The sequence below is a fragment of the Melanaphis sacchari genome, unplaced genomic scaffold (genome assembly GCF_002803265.2).
Source record: "Melanaphis sacchari strain LSU unplaced genomic scaffold, SCAv2.0 Contig1_pilon_pilon, whole genome shotgun sequence".
NCBI lineage: Eukaryota > Metazoa > Arthropoda > Insecta > Hemiptera > Aphididae > Melanaphis > Melanaphis sacchari.
In genome coordinates this window covers 4,117,482-4,134,277 of record NW_020270976.1, presented here as the reverse complement: position 1 = coordinate 4,134,277, position 16,796 = coordinate 4,117,482, and the positions used below count along the sequence as shown (strand labels likewise).

Genomic DNA, 16,796 nt, shown 5'->3' with positions numbered 1-16,796 from the left:
TGCCACAAATGCTTGTTGATGATAATATATTATAGGATTGATATAGCAATAAACACACGATGTTTTTAATAACATTTATAGTAATATTTTTGAGCATTGTAATGAAAAACTACACAATATAAATATGATACAATTATTTGTTTTTTGTTTTTTTCGTTTTTATAAATATATTATGTACATTAATAATACTCCCGTTATAAATATATATATATATATATACACACACACACATATATATATATATTTATATAATATAATATAATATAATAATACTTACACGTGTATAAGAATAAAATTAAACTCGCTGTACAAAAATTATTATGATTATTATTATTATTATTACTATTATTGTTTATTATCGTTGAAATGATATGCAGATCGAAACTAAATATCACATAATACCTAAATATAATGTAAACCATTATTATTAATACTTCATCATCATCAATACATACTAAATATTATTTGGGACATTTCTTATTTATGTATAATACAAATATCAGATTTTTCTTGTTTTAAAATTATAATTTCGAAAAAGCGTCAATCAGTTAATAATACTGTTACTAGGTACTTACAATACGTATTCAAAAAAGAAAAAAAATTATTCATCTCTGGTAAAATTAGTATGTACACAATTTAAAAACAAATAAACAAACAATATCATTGAATCATAATGATAATTGCAAAACATATAATATAATAACGAAAATTGCTTAATGATCATGAGTAAATAATAATAATATTATGGCAATGATATTGTGGGATGAGTCAATTCTACTATGGACTAAGTTTGATTTTTTCTAAATTAACGTTTCATTTTGATTCGTAATGACATCACAATAACAATATTTTATGACGTGTAACGATCGCGTACAAAACAATAACAATAATAATAATAATCAATAATCAAAAAGTTAATTAAAAATAAAACATAAATTGCGACAACGACACAAATTACAATATACAATAGTTATAAATTATATATGTTTTGATATTTATATTATTTTCTTATCGACGAATCGAGAGGGTTCCGTGGTAATAATACGGATGGCACATGAAAGGGCGGGAAATCATTCTAGATTTGTACAACTTTCGAAAACGTAAAAATATAATCTAAAAACAAGAATAAATAAATAAATAAAAACACGCGGCAAGTACGCGTGCATAAATCCTAATTCGTAAACTATATATGTAAATAAAAATAATAATAAAAAAATCCGATTGTCCGACAAAAATATAATATATATCATATCATATATATTATCGTATTATTTACAAGTACCATCAGGTACATATCGCGTATAATAATCTAATAAAACTTATACTGCACATTGTTATATAACTATATAATAATAATAATGATATTATACAACAGTTAAAAGTTTTTTTTTTTTAATGTTATTTAAAATATCCCAAAATGCAGTTTTGGATCTTTTGTATAGTGAACGGAATGAGAAAAATACGGAAAATTAAAAATCGCGGTGGCGGCAAAAGATCGATAGTTGTATATTGCATACAACAATATTGTAATTAATATATTGTGCGCGCGATCGCTTTAAATCACTGATAGCGACCGTCGCGGTTGCAGCCGTACGACTGTTGCAGCTGTAGCCTCGTGTGAATCGGTGGTGGCGGCTGATGCTGCTGCGGGCCGCCGGCAGGTTCGCGATGCGCCCGCCTCGACCAGGCTCATTTCTTCAGCTCCAGTCCTACCAAGTCTTTGGGTTTCTGATCCTGTTGCTGCAGCTGGTTGTTTTGCTGTTGTTGCTGTTGCTGCGATGAAAGGTTGTTGCCGGATGGATATACTTTGTCCAAGTGCTTCAACGATTCCGAGAGAAAGTTCTATGGAAACAGTAAAAAAAATATGTGAATAAACTGCCAAATTGTGTTATACGTATAAACATTTTTAAAATTCAATGCTATTAATTTGCAAGTATTAAAAATTATGTACAATTGATATTATTTTCTGTAAGATACCCTAGGACTTTTAAATAATAGGTATCCAAGGGTGCCAAGATTCACCATTTACTGAAGGTTAAAAATCTTACGTATGGGACAGGGTTCGTGTTGGAGCCTTCGTGTTAGGATAAAAACATTGACAAAAATAAACAAAATGCCTTTTCACTCTGATTTTTTCCATATTTAGCATATAAGGTGATGCATTAAAATCAAAATTCAATTCATTAGTTTCTACTGAGTTATTTTACATATAATACGTAGCATGGATGATAATAGTTAGTAAATAATAATTGATCAAACATGATCTTCAAATATGAAAACATTGTTGTTCAATTTAATTCCATCAAAATTGACATAAATAATCTACATAAAAAATGCTTAAAAATTAATTTATTGATCAATTGATTACTGGTTTAAGTGACTGGTTATAATATACTTAATAACAGTATCGGGAATTTCATGAAACATTATTATTACGTATATTTGATCGTACAAGTATGAATTTGAGTGATAGACGCAAACAAGTTTTCATTATCGTTGGATATTTATCAGCCTAATATTGTTTTGTTGCACAATATATAGGTACTATATACTATATAGAATAACACATTGATGATAGCCGTTACTTATATCTTGTTATTTAGTATTAGTTTGAATTCTAAAAAAGTTTAAATGTGAATTATTATGTAACTGATATAACTTTAACTTTGAATAATTGACTATGTTTATTTATTTTTATTATATCATGTGTTTATACTTGCAAAACAATCGATTTGTGTGTTAATTTATTATATAATTATAACTAACTAATAATTTTTCATTAAGTATTTTAAAATGTTTTGAGCGCAATTGGTATATAAAATAGTAATTTTAAGCGCAATCGGTAAACTCTCAATGTAATAACTGTTACCTGTATGGCCGTGAGGGCAGCGACTATCGCAGGACTTCCGAATCCGTGCGATATGAGCGAAAAGTGTGTGAGTGGACGCTGTATGATTGGGTCAAGAATGTGCTGCGGCCTGGTGTTGCACAGCGGCGAACGGTCTTGGTTCAGCAGGTCCATCAGCTCTTTGGTCACTTGTCTGTAAAAAATAAAAAGATTTATTGTATTAATATTATGTGTATATATTAACTATTTTATATGATTATAATTTATAATATAGATGATAATAACATATTATTTAATAAATTTAATTTTTTTTACTAACACACGTACACACATTTATATATATAATATATACATATTAATTTATTTACATTTTATACAGTGTTCGATTTTTTTTTTATAGACTTTTCTTTTGGAGTTTGAAATTTTAATTCATCTTTAAGCTTAGAATAAAATATACTTAATCCCATTGATATCTTCACAAATTATGTGTTTTAATAAATTGTCAGTAATATGAGAATTGAAAATGACTTTGAGTACTTACTTTAGGGAATTTAAATTTTGCAGAAACGAAAATATAATTTTAATTGATTTTTGGCTCCTTTAGCCATATTATGATTTAAGGGATTAGGGTTTCTACAGTTTTTATTGTAATAATTCGATTATTTCAGAATTTCTGTTTGTGTAAGGACGTATATGAGCTATGTTCTCTCATATTTTTGAATTGTTGTCATTAGATTGAATAAACTTGTATGGGATAATCATTACCTTCATAAAAAGGAAGGGGATGTAAAACCTGGTGTACAGTGTCTCCTTGAAATAAATTTATAATTATTTTTAAAATGCTGATTTATATTTTATTTTATATTAAATTTTTTTACGATGTATATATATATATATTATCATTTTGATATTTTAATCAGAAAATAAATATGTATATATTCAATTGGAAATTTTATATAGGATTCCTAAAAATACTTGATATAAGGACCTAAAATTTAATCTAGTGGCTTGGGGCTAATACAATTTTTACGAACTAAAATCTTGATTTTAAATGTTTAAGAAATTGTGAACAGTGGATTAGTACTTATAGATAATTTAAAATAGGCGAAAATTAATTATGTTTATAAATACTACTTTAAATTAAATTTATTGGGCATGGATGGTAAGTAAGTACTCACTTTGTGGCGTGTATAAGTTCTTTTCTTCGATACGACTCAGTAGGATCACTCGTGTGCGGTCTACTTAAGTATTCCGCTACTTGCCGGGCCGGGAATTCTGTTTCACATACGTACCCAAAGTCTCGAGCCAAATGTATCGCTTCACCTGAAAAGTTAAAATTAGGTAAATAACAACAGCATCAAATAATATATTAAAAAACTATAATACATTGCATAATATAGGTATTATTCATTAAGTATCTATAGCCCATATTATCATGGCTATGGGTTACCAACTATTAACTATAAAAGTATCGATTAGTTTTTAGTGGTCTGTTTTGAAACATACTAAAATTTTCATGGTTCGTTAAGGTTAACCTAGCTATTTTTACACATAAACAAATGAACAATTTTTTTAAATTTTTATTTATATTTATTTTTGTGGGTATATCAATCAAATAAATGTGATTTAATGTGAATTTTTTTTGTTCTAACTATGAGATATTTATTGTAGTGCAGTAAAAATGCACTTGATGATTATTAAATTGTTAAGGTGGCACATCTTTTAACCGAAATCTTAAACTATGTTTATAAAGTTCATTTTCAAAAAAGCGGCTTTACGTCGAAAAAAAACATATGTATAAATATTATACAATTATATTGCATAAAAAATTAATGCTTTCGTTAATGACGCGTGTGAATTAAAGAATAGAATGATTTGATTAATTTGATGCATATCGTTTATCAAAACCCAATCGATGTTAGCAGGTATCTGAGTTTCGTATGCTTGCCACCTTTACGTACGTATATGTATATCAGACAGAAGAATATATTATATACATTACACGTTATGTAGGTAGTTTGTTAACCAAGAAGAAAAATACCACCGCGGACCAAAACAATTTGCCAAGAAGTCGCTTTCACTCGCTCGTTGCTATTTATTTTAATTGCCAATTTCACAAGGAACAATAAAGTCAAAAACAAAATCATAATTATTACTGTATATTAAAAAAATGTAATTACGAAAAAAATATTTTTTTTTTGTGGATAATAATAATTTTATATCTTTTCTTGCCCTACGGAAAAAATAAAAAGAGGGATAGGATAACACAAACCATACAACCGCGTAAGAGAATAATAAAAACTGCCGAGAAATGTGAAAAATGAATGCGATTTTCTCGTAATAACGCAAGATGAATCGCAATTGACGCAAATTCCAAATTCAATTAATTTATAACCGCGGACAGAATGAATTATGCAAATATTTTCATTGTCAACCATTAATTTAAAAAAAATTAGTTAATAGTTTGAATTTTTATATTTTTAACCATTGATAAAATACGTAATAAATAATTAGGCTTTAAATCCTCATATCCGTGATAATATACACTATAAATTATAATATATTATTTAAAATATAACTGATTATTATGCATATTAACTAAATTATCGTATTATTTGTGTCACAAAATACCTAATAAATTGTATAATTTTTAAAAACAGTTTTTGCACCAAAATCAAGTACCTACAGCTTATCTACGCGCAGTTTCGTGTAAACACGATATTAACATATTATATTAATTGACCTCGTTAGATTCTTCGCGGTGTCCTCAAGTGATATATATTTAAATATACCTAATCACAACGTAAGTACAATATACGCGCAATATAGCGACGAAAAAAGTTCGAATCATCGTATAATATTGTGTTTTCGTCGTCACACAATTAATATGTTATATATAAATATATATATATATAATATTATTATTTTGTTGGCCGGCGTGGCGGCGCCAGTGTTCGGTCGGCGGCGGCGGTCGACTTCAATACATAACGTGAGGAGCTCGACATGCATTATATACACACAGTACGGGAGAGAGAGGAGAGAGAAAGACAGATTACACACACACACACACACACACACAATCGGCCATCGAAAATTGGTTTTCCTCTATTGTTGAGCACCGGTAGCATTGTCTTGGCTGACTCTTGGGGATACGAAGATGCGTTCACGACGGGCGCCGCTAATTATTACTACACGGCGAAGAGAAAAAAAAAACGAATAAAATGAAAAAAACTATACATATATCTAAACCACACGAATAAAAGGCGGAGAGACTTAAATAGAAACATATACGCGTACACACACGCGTACACTCGCAATGTCTCTCTATACATATGTATATTGCGTGTATATATTATACATAGGTATTATATTTATTATATATTAGATACTTGATCGACACCTGTATATGATAATGTATATATATATGTATACACACACGATTAATCGTCCGAGACGACGATGCGGGTTTTTATTTCAATAATATTATATTATTATAACGTAGGTAGGTCGTAGGTACATAAAAAAGATACGCGACGACGACGACAAACGAAAGAGCCACTCTATAGATGATCCCGAACCTTTTGTACATAAATAATAATAATAATAATAACATGATATACATAATATTTATATATTGACAACAACTATTCGCCTGCTGCCCGAGGGTCATCATCAGTCTTCTCGTCGAGTTTATATCATAATAATATTATTATTATGATTTTTTTCGTACACGACTGCATAAACATCGATTAATTATACTGTACTCTGATCTCTCAGATATAATAAAATTATCGTATTGTTTGCAAAATTCAACGGTTACAACCAGAATATTCGATATATTCAACACAGAGTCATTCAAATTTTTGCGTCACAAAACAGGAAATTCCTATAAATTCCTAAATATAAGCGGTTCTACATAGATTTTAGAACAAATAATTTGAATGATCATTCTGTATAATTTCCTCCATAAATCGCGACGTCAAATAATTATTATTATATTATTTCCGACTAGCAGAGAGCGGTTTTCGATCTTGAAAAATCTGTCCGTTATATTATGCGGTTATTGAGATATTCGTTTAGCGATAATATAATTCACCTGCAATATCTGGAGTAAACCCTTTCATGTATATAAACTATACCGCGATTGCAAATCTAAAAAATGAAAATTGCCAAAATCGGTTTGTCGAATTTAAGAAGAAACCACGAACTACGTGTAATAATCATATCATAATAATATATTATTATGAAGAACTTGGTTTTTGATTTGAAGAGATACGACGGATATGTAGTAATAATATTTTATAGAGCCGAAATCTAAACACGCTTGTATATTTTTCTGGTTAATCAACGATAATATTATTTTATTAAATGCAACATTATTGGTTGTATTTAAAAATGTTATACAATAATAGGTAAATAATATATATCTTAAAAATTTTCAGATTAAAAAGTACCTATTTATTATTTTATATATATCAAAGACGTAATTTTGCTTAGGTAACACAATACGTCGAATAATTGCATGTTAAATTTTAATTAATATTAATGTAACTATAACTTATAAGAGTAACTATAGGTATAAGTTAAAATCAACGAAAGGTATCTTTATTTTTCATAAACATTTAGTTTAAACAGCTACTTTTACAATTTTCATTTTTATAACTTTATTCGTATCATATTATTATATAATATAAATATTTTTAACACTTTTTAAGTGAATATTTTGTATTTTCTGTATATGCACTCTGAGGCTGTTTTATTTTAAAGGAAATATATCTAGACTAGCAAAAGAATATTATAATGTTAATGCGTAGAAATAAATTGCCGTCAATCGAGTTGTAGATATTAGGAAGATATATATCGCGCACACGGTTTAACCAGCTGCAACAGTCATCGCCGCTGGAAAATGCGTTTAACGGTCAGTGATGTACTGTAAATAGAAGATTTGTTATTATATTATTACATAACACACGGGGTCGCTCGACCGTGTTAACTTTTCCACACGATGAAGATATCAGTCGGGGTTTCTATGTAGAAGTATATACGCTCACCATTATATTATATTTAAGTCATTTTTCCGCCTCCCTCGCTGCAGGTGAGAGCGTATTATATTCTGTATATACAGTATATGATATTATATATTATGTGCATATTGCAGCAAATACAGGTAAACGGCAGCGGAGGTCGATACAAAATCCGATAATAAATCCAAACTTTCTGACGTGCGCTTATACAGCGGCGGACATGTAGAGAATTATTATTATCATAAATAATATTATACGCGTATAATGTGCGTGTAAACGAGTGTATAATATGTATGCATATGTGTGTGTACGCGAGTGCGCGTGGAAAGATATGATATTTATATATATATATATTACACCTATTAGAGAGAGAGAGAATGGAAAGCCGATGTTAAGAGTGGGTTATTCGTCAATTATTATTGCGCAGAAGAGATTACTATTATTTCCTACGATTTTTTCCCTCATAATATTTATTAAATAGACACACACACACACACACATATAATATGTGTATTTATATCGCGCGCGCGTACGACGGCGGTAGCATAATATTAAACCGGGTAAGTCACGAATAAGTGCTTGCAGAAAGTCGAGAATAAAACGGACACACGGCACGTTTATATGTGTATGTATATATAAATAATATTATTATATTCCAGTACGACCGGTATAGTGAACACATGTATAGGTATAGGTATATAAGAGTACTCGAGTTAAATGAGAAAACGGCGGCGGATATAAAATATTATTATTCTTAATATACGCCGTGTCGGGTCACGATGACAAAACGTTAGCATTTCGCCGCCACCGTTTTTCGCGTGTCTATCGTGGTTTCTACCCTATATATCTGATCGTGATGCAGTGCAGTAGTATTTTTACAGGTCGGCATGTCTTACTATCCACGTGCACTTACTATATATATTTATTATATTATTATGCGCCGTCGTGTGTATAGTAATAAGAAACAATTAGTAGTCGACCGACGGCATCGCGGCGTATCGTCCACTAATATAATACTAAATTCCGCGACGGAAACGACCGCGGGAACTATGTGACGGAAATCCGTGGTCGAATAATTTTTACACGGAGCCAATCGTCGTGATTGCAGATAGAAAGAAAAAAATTTACACGTCTTTGCAATTTCATGTGGTCGTGATGGTCTAAAATAGCAAAAATATGATTGTATGTTAGTAATGCTGGGTATCATTTTTACTATATAGGGCAAGGGTCCAAAAGTTTTCTGTCTAAATGAGCATTTTTTCAAATAATTGTAAAAGTATAATTTTTTAAAGAGTCACAGTGGTTAAGATATAAAATACGCCATAATATAAAAATATACTAGTATATTTTACTAAGCAATTTCATCGAAAATTAAAAACCTAGTAATAAATAATTTAGAAAAACTTTATTTTTAATTTTTATTATAATAAATAGAATTTTAATTTATATGTACGGGTTACAATATTGATGCATACTCCAAAGAGCCGCAGATTGCATATTAAGGAGTTTCAAGTTCTCGATCCCTAATATAGGTGCTAATTAGCGACATAAGAACGATAAACGTTTCAATTTGATAGGAAAAATAAAAAAATTTTCGGACTATTATATAGTATCAAACATTCATGACATACCTCACATCTATTATAAATTATATAATATTGCAATTATTACATTAAGACAGGAAATCTAATAAGAGTTAAAATTGATTAAATATTTTGCAAACGTGTATACACAAAAAAAAAAAAGAAAATATGTATTAAAATCACTAAGCTATACATTTTTATCGATAAATTCATCACCGAAATATGCGCATAGAAATATCATATTTAAATTCTTAATATTGTGAAATTTGTATGTAAAACGTAAAAAAAATGTAAATCCTATTACTTCCCGTTAGGTTATGAATTGTACTTATTAACAAGACGTACATAAATATTTAAATAGTAATAATTATATGATATTATAATTATTTATGTACAAAGGAAAAAATTCGTTTTTCTATTAAAATGAAACTATGTAATATTATATACGTTCAGCGAGCGGCGCAGTTTAATGAATCGTTTAAAATATAAAGATATTAAAGAGGCATATCTCTAAAAACTATCAGAAAAAAAACCTATTAACAAAGTTGATAAAATGAGCGCTCGCGACACGTTTAAATGGCGTTGATCTGACAGTTCCGTTTTGGGCGCGGAGAAAATAAAAATATGGGTTGTAACCTGTAATTGTACTTAGTTATTCAATTATTTAGACAAAAAATAAAAACACTGTTTATTTTTCACTCATCTATAAAAATAACAGGTCGTATATTGTAATATAGTAATAATTATATCATATAAATGTGTAAATGTGTGATATATATTTACCAAGTATAATTGATATGTTTGGAGCTGATGTGCACAGAAGATAATATTATATAATATTATAATCATACATACAACTCATATTAACTTGAAAACTTGGTGATGACAATAAGTTTTAATTGACCATAAACAAAATGGTCTATTAACCACTAATCATCACGTCATCATTGTATGAAAAGCAATTACAAATTAATTATATACATGAAGTTAAACGTTGTTTACCTTTAATTGATGCTGTGTATTATTTTATAGGACCGAGAAATTACGAGTGATAACGGTGTCCATTTTGGTTGGGGATTAAAAGCATTAAAATAAACGATCTCACCTAAAGCCAAGAGACGCACGTGGGCGAGAGACAGTACACGTATGTCGTGTGTGGTAAGTTGTTCAATTATAACAGTAATCTAACGGCACACCTGCGCGCGTATACAGGCCAGAAACTTTAATCAATGTGACGTTTGCAAAAATCCTTCAATCAAAACGGCAAACTGATGGTACTCTGGTGAACGCATACAATTGGGAACTGAGAAACCATATATATGGGACATATGTGATAAGTGGTTTAATATAAATGATGATTTGAAAAATTACCAGCAGATTCACGCGTAGGAGAAACCGTACTCATACAGTACTAACGAAAAATATCAGAAATTTGAAAGCGTACTAATGGTCTCATACAGACAGGATATTAGGATGTAAGAGTTGGATTCATGTATATTAAGTCGGGTAACTTATAAAGTTCACGTGTTAATTTTTTGATTTAATCATGTCTTTATAATAAACTACGTTATATTATCCCATCACTTGGTCAAAATATTAATTTAAATTATTGAATATACACTATGTATTTTGCTATTAAAAATGTAAATAAGTTGATAACATATCGGAGTCCATGATATTGGAATATGTATGATAAGAAAAGGTACAAAATTTTTCGGAGCTGTTTCTGATATTATCATTTGACGAATGATATTTAGGTAGTTTCTTTTGAATTTTTACACGGAAAAGAGGAGAAGTCTGATAATAACAATAATAATAAACAAAAATACCTAAAAAGCGGATCGAGTGAAATTCGACTCATTTATGTACTATGTAGGGGCCCTGGAGGCGAAAGTTACATGAAGGAGACTCGTTGCTATTTTATATTCTACTGTGTATATATAATATTGATAGTTGGTACACTGCATCAGCAGTTGTTGACGGTCCTGCGGGAGGTCAAATTGTGGCAGGTGACCCTAAAAACCGGGCATCGAGCTCATAACATTATAATATATATGTGTGTGTGTGTGTGTGTATGTATGTATACTGGTCGTGGGCGTGTGTGCACGAGCTCATTGATAACGCGTAGATATATTTATTATTACATATATATGCCCATTCAAGTCGCGTGTGTGCGTGCGTAAGTACGCGTGTATATGTGCGTTATACATACATATATATTATACATATAAATAGGTATCCACGCGTAAGCTTCGCGTATCCGTGTCCGGAAATTCCGGTTTATAGCGTCGGTAACGCAACTTATATTATTGTGCGTGTGTGTGTGCGAGCGGTACGTTTTCACACGCACGCGCGTCACCGGCATAAAAGGCGCGGCTTCCGCCGAAAAGAAACTGATGTCGAGAAACGAAAAATATATTAATATACGTGAGAAGGTATATATCTATACGCATATTGCTATCGACGAATAAGCATTAACATTATAATGGATATTATAATTTATATTAAGTAAAACTTAAGTGTAGCGGTTTTTTTCTTTAAGCGTCGATTTCGATATTTTTGAATATTTAAAATTTGGTAGTACCTATGTTTTCAAGGTAAATTATTATTTATTAAATTAAGATGTATTGATGCAACTATTAGCATTTAAATCAAAAAGTTCTTTTTATCGAAATTAAACGTTTTGTATCATCCGTACGCCATATCCATCAACCAAACGGTTCTTAAAAAATCATAATACATAGCTCGATTTATATTTCGATCCACTCTATATGCCGTTACTTCGTATTCTGTAAATCTTAAATGATTAAATCATCTATACACATCGATTGTTCTATTCTCTCTCTTTTATGAGTAAAATGTACAAATTAATTTTTATAATAAGTGGATATTGACTTTCAACGTCGGATCCCTTCAGAATAGACTGTAACGAGTCGAGTTGTTATAGAAACATAACAAAAAGAACCTCGCCTTAAATGGTTCACTGAAAATACGTTAAACGAGAGCACTCAAATTATGTTTGCGTGCTTGATTTAAATTATTACACTATCACTTGTATGGTTTATACCTATGGGCATCTGCGAGTTTCAATAATATTTTATAGGAAGAACCCACGCAAGCATCCAGGTAATTTACACTTCGGGACAGTTATTTTTCCACCTTTAAAAACATAAATAATTATTGATATATAATAAAATGTGTCATATAATGTAAACTTGAACTTAAACTAATAAAAACTGAGTGAACTAAATAACGTTTCGAAATAATTTATTCTTGTAATAACATTACTTTTAAATATATATATCCTTATAAATGATTTTTGATTACCATACGCGATACTTCTACTAATAAAATATAATATTATTCTAGTCTTTCTGTTTAATATTCTATACTTAAAATAAGTAGTTTACAATAATAAATAAAATAAATTATAGGTAATTCAGTAAACATGTGCGAGTTTTTAAAAAACTTACGTCCTAGAAGCAAGTTTTCCTAATCTACAGTCATTTTAGTGGTCCAAGTCACTGCCATTATTATTATTATTATTTAGGCGATATCGTTTTTCAATTACGTTGGTGCGCGTCGATCACTATATATACTACATATTAATATATATTATATATATTAATAAAATAGTGCGCATAAACAAGCCACGAGTGTGTGCACCTCTCTTTATATCATGTAATTTATCTACTCTTGATGATGATGATAATGATTATAACAATATTATTAAAATTTGTTATAGAAGCGGGAGGACCATTGGGAGGCGTTCGGAAAGTGCATTATCCGTGACGAATTTCCCGCCATTGGTCAAAACAATGGTAGTCAGTTCTTGCGCAACGATTGCTGCTGTACACGCACACGTGAGTATATATCTTTTATATTATATAAAATATTATATACCTATACATAAATCGGATTATCAGCTGTGATAATATTGTATAATGTGTATAAGAGCCCAAGGTATACAACGCGTAAAAATACATCGAACTTGTGTGTGTGTGTTGTTTGTGTGAATAATAATAATAATAATAAAAAAATATATAATATTCTCGCAGCTTTCTATTCAGCTGTATGCGGTTTCCTATTGTTCTAAAATAATAATAAGCAGCCTTTATATCTATGGATAACAAACCGAAAATAATGTATTCTAATTTCGATGCCTCTCGCGAACAGCGGAGGCCTATACTCCCACCTAGTCTTAAGAAGACGTATATTATGGTATACGTATATTAACAGCAGCAGCTATGTATAATAATATAATATACGTCTAATACAACAACAACAATAATAATAATGATATATACGCGGGGCGATTACGTATAATATATTATAACGAAATAATAATATAATAACAGCCGCCGTGAGGTCGGGACGGTGGCGACAAAAAGTAGGTTAATAATTCTCTGAAACTATATGCTGCCCAGTTTTCGAGATGACGATGGTTGTTGTAACGGGAAATCCGATCGATGACTGCGGCCATCGATCATAATTGTGTATACGATTAAATATGATATCCATCGTTATATGGTAATCTTAATATATATTTAGGTGTGTGAGCAATATCAATGCTTAACGTGCGCGAATATATGTTTAAGAAAACCGCGAATCAAAAGTCCAACACCGTAATACTTTTGCACTGCGTGAAAACAACGATAATACGAGTGCACCAAGTTGTATGCTATCTTTTTTTTTTTTAAATGTGTTGTCCTCGTATTTATCTCTCTCTTTCTCTCTCTCACTACGCATATTTTTGTATGATTTGTTCATACGATCGACCGACACGAGAGCGCCACGCGGTCGTCACGGCAGCAACGTGCGATTTATTGTGCAGCTGCTGCATAATTAATATAATACCCCGAGCGCGTCCGCGACAAAACGTCTACTTCCGAATGTTTATCAAAACTCATTAACTACTGCTATTTGCTACTATTACTTAAGCAGCATTTAGATTTAGTATATTATTAAAATTTGTGTACATGTTTTAGAGTAACACAATGTGTGCGTTAGGCGTGTCGTCGGTTATAATATGTGTGTGCATACATAGGTATCTATATCATTATTTATTTATGTTTATAAGTACACTCGAAATTAGTGTATATAATGCAACGAACCGTGATTATAGTAATTATTATACTGCCGCGATTTTATGTATTGACCGATTAGAATTTCACGCTTAATTGATTGGAGAACCGTCAAAACATCATATTATTATTATGTGGTCCACTCCCGTAGAAGCATGTAATCCGCGAAAAGTTCTCGATCCACGCACGAATGTGAGACCCCGTCGACAGCAATCTATTTATACATATATAAACAGAGAATCACGTCATATTACGCTGTTTTTACATCGAAAGGGGTGTCTATGCATACTATACTTAGTTCGGTCGTAGAATAATTCACAATCAAGTATTATTTATGACATATTAGAGATATTTAAAGTTTTGAGTATCACCAATCACGATGAAAAAAAAAATTAAATTTTGAAAACAACTATTATATTTCTATATGCCTATATAGGATTATAGGAGTCAATTTATGTTTTTTAAGCGAATATCGACGATATATTATTATCGTATTGTAACAAGGTTTTAGTAATTATTTTAGAAGTTAAGATGGTAGGTATATACTATATACCTGCTATTGAGGGATAATTTCACCTCTGGGAATGTTGGACAGAATAATATATATACCTACTTAAGCGATTTATGAACACAATACGTTGCAGTTGTATATACTGAAAAAGAACTTCCTTTTCTTTTGAACTATATTTTTTTATTTTTTTTTTTTTGATCAATCATGAATAATATATATATATTTATGTATAATATTATTATACATGAATATTACTTGGCAGTGATTGCGATCGGTTGAATCTATTTCATCTACCGCCAAGTCTCTATCGCTCTCTCTGTAAACGCTATATAAAGATAGGTATAGCTACATACCAGTGCCGCCTTTTTTCTATTTTATTATTATTATTTTTATTCTTCTATTTCGCTTGCGCACATAATATAATATATTTTATCCTTTTACACCTCGACCGTTGCACCGAGCTAAGAAGAGACCATTGTTGCCGGCCGTTCGGGCCATAAATCAACCGCCGCAAAATCGTTTCTTATTCGCCGACGCTGACTGGGGCACCTGTTGTCGTCGTCGGGCTGCGTTGAATATGCTTATACATACACACACACACACTCATACAAGTATACACATATGCTACGTGATGCAAAACCGCGTTATAATAAAATCTCGCGACTAGCCGCTGCCGCCAAGCAACACCTCCATGGACAGTGCGTGTCCGATAGTTGCAAATAGTATCCGATTGTCCGAACAGAGCTATGTATTAAGGGCCGCCGTGGTGGTTTTATATGTATACGCAAAGTATGATAATAATAATATAACGTGGTATAAATAAAGCACGACAGATTATAAATTATAACATATATATATATACATATATTATACACACACACACACACACACATACATCGTTGCTCTGAAGAATGTGTCAACGGCAACGAGTCAATCGACGACGCGATATTGCGCGTGATACGGCCGCGGTCTGTCATCTCACGATTGTTTGGCGTCCGCGTGCGATTGTTTCAATAAAAATCGAAGTCATCTCGCAGGTAAGACCTCAGGACTAGTAGTTAATAGTTGCTGAGTTGTACTTTGATTTCTTTCGTTGTCAAAAAAAGAAATTTTTTAATTTTTGAGACCGTACCGTTTTTGAAAAATGCCGAGAAAGAAAGATCAAAAGCGACAAAAAATTTTAACAAAAAAAAAAAAAAAAAATGTTTTTCATGATCCTGCGTGAAAAATCTATAAAAAATAATCCTAATTAATCAACAGTCGTCATATATCTAATGATATGACGACGAAGAACTTTTAGAAAAACTTTAGCGTTCCCAAAAACGTACATTATTTAGGTCTATAACTATCCGTGTAAATATTTTTAATGTGTGTGTCTTTAAACTAAGAGGATTTTGACCACCCACAGCAGTGAAACGTAATTATATTTTAATAATACGTTGATAGGTTCGACTGTAATGTATATTATAGATATTTGAGTACATTATATACGTAACGGTCGGACGAAATATTTTGCATCGCGTTTCAATAAAGATTAGATATTATAATGTTAAAGGTTTTCACTAGTAGGTTTTTCTTTTTGATTATCCAACGAACGCGGTCGTATAATACACTGTAATATACTATATTATAACTGTGTTTCCGGACTGCAAAATTCCGGATGCGTAAAAAATTCAGGCTGTGGGCGTGACACACGATTGAAATGAACAACGTTGTCCGCGTCTGGGCTTCACAGAATATATCTTT

The 16,796-nt window shown here is 30.7% G+C and overlaps 1 protein-coding gene across 4 annotated transcripts in view; it reads right to left on the bottom strand.

Moving 5' to 3' along the window:
* Positions 1 to 939: 939 nt before the first annotated feature.
* The window catches only part of LOC112593056 (transcription factor AP-2-epsilon), a 172,918-nt gene continuing 157,061 nt past the window's right edge, over positions 940 to 16,796 (bottom strand). For all 4 annotated transcript variants that reach the window (XM_025337290.1, XM_025337289.1, XM_025337288.1 and 1 more), the window contains 3 exons: positions 4,027 to 4,171; positions 2,870 to 3,041; positions 940 to 1,842 (listed from right to left, as the gene is read on the bottom strand). In XM_025337290.1, the coding sequence (XP_025193075.1) occupies positions 1,690 to 1,842; positions 2,870 to 3,041; positions 4,027 to 4,171 (470 nt within the window). In that variant the 3' untranslated portion in view covers positions 940 to 1,689. The remainder of the gene's footprint in view (positions 1,843 to 2,869; positions 3,042 to 4,026; positions 4,172 to 16,796) is intronic.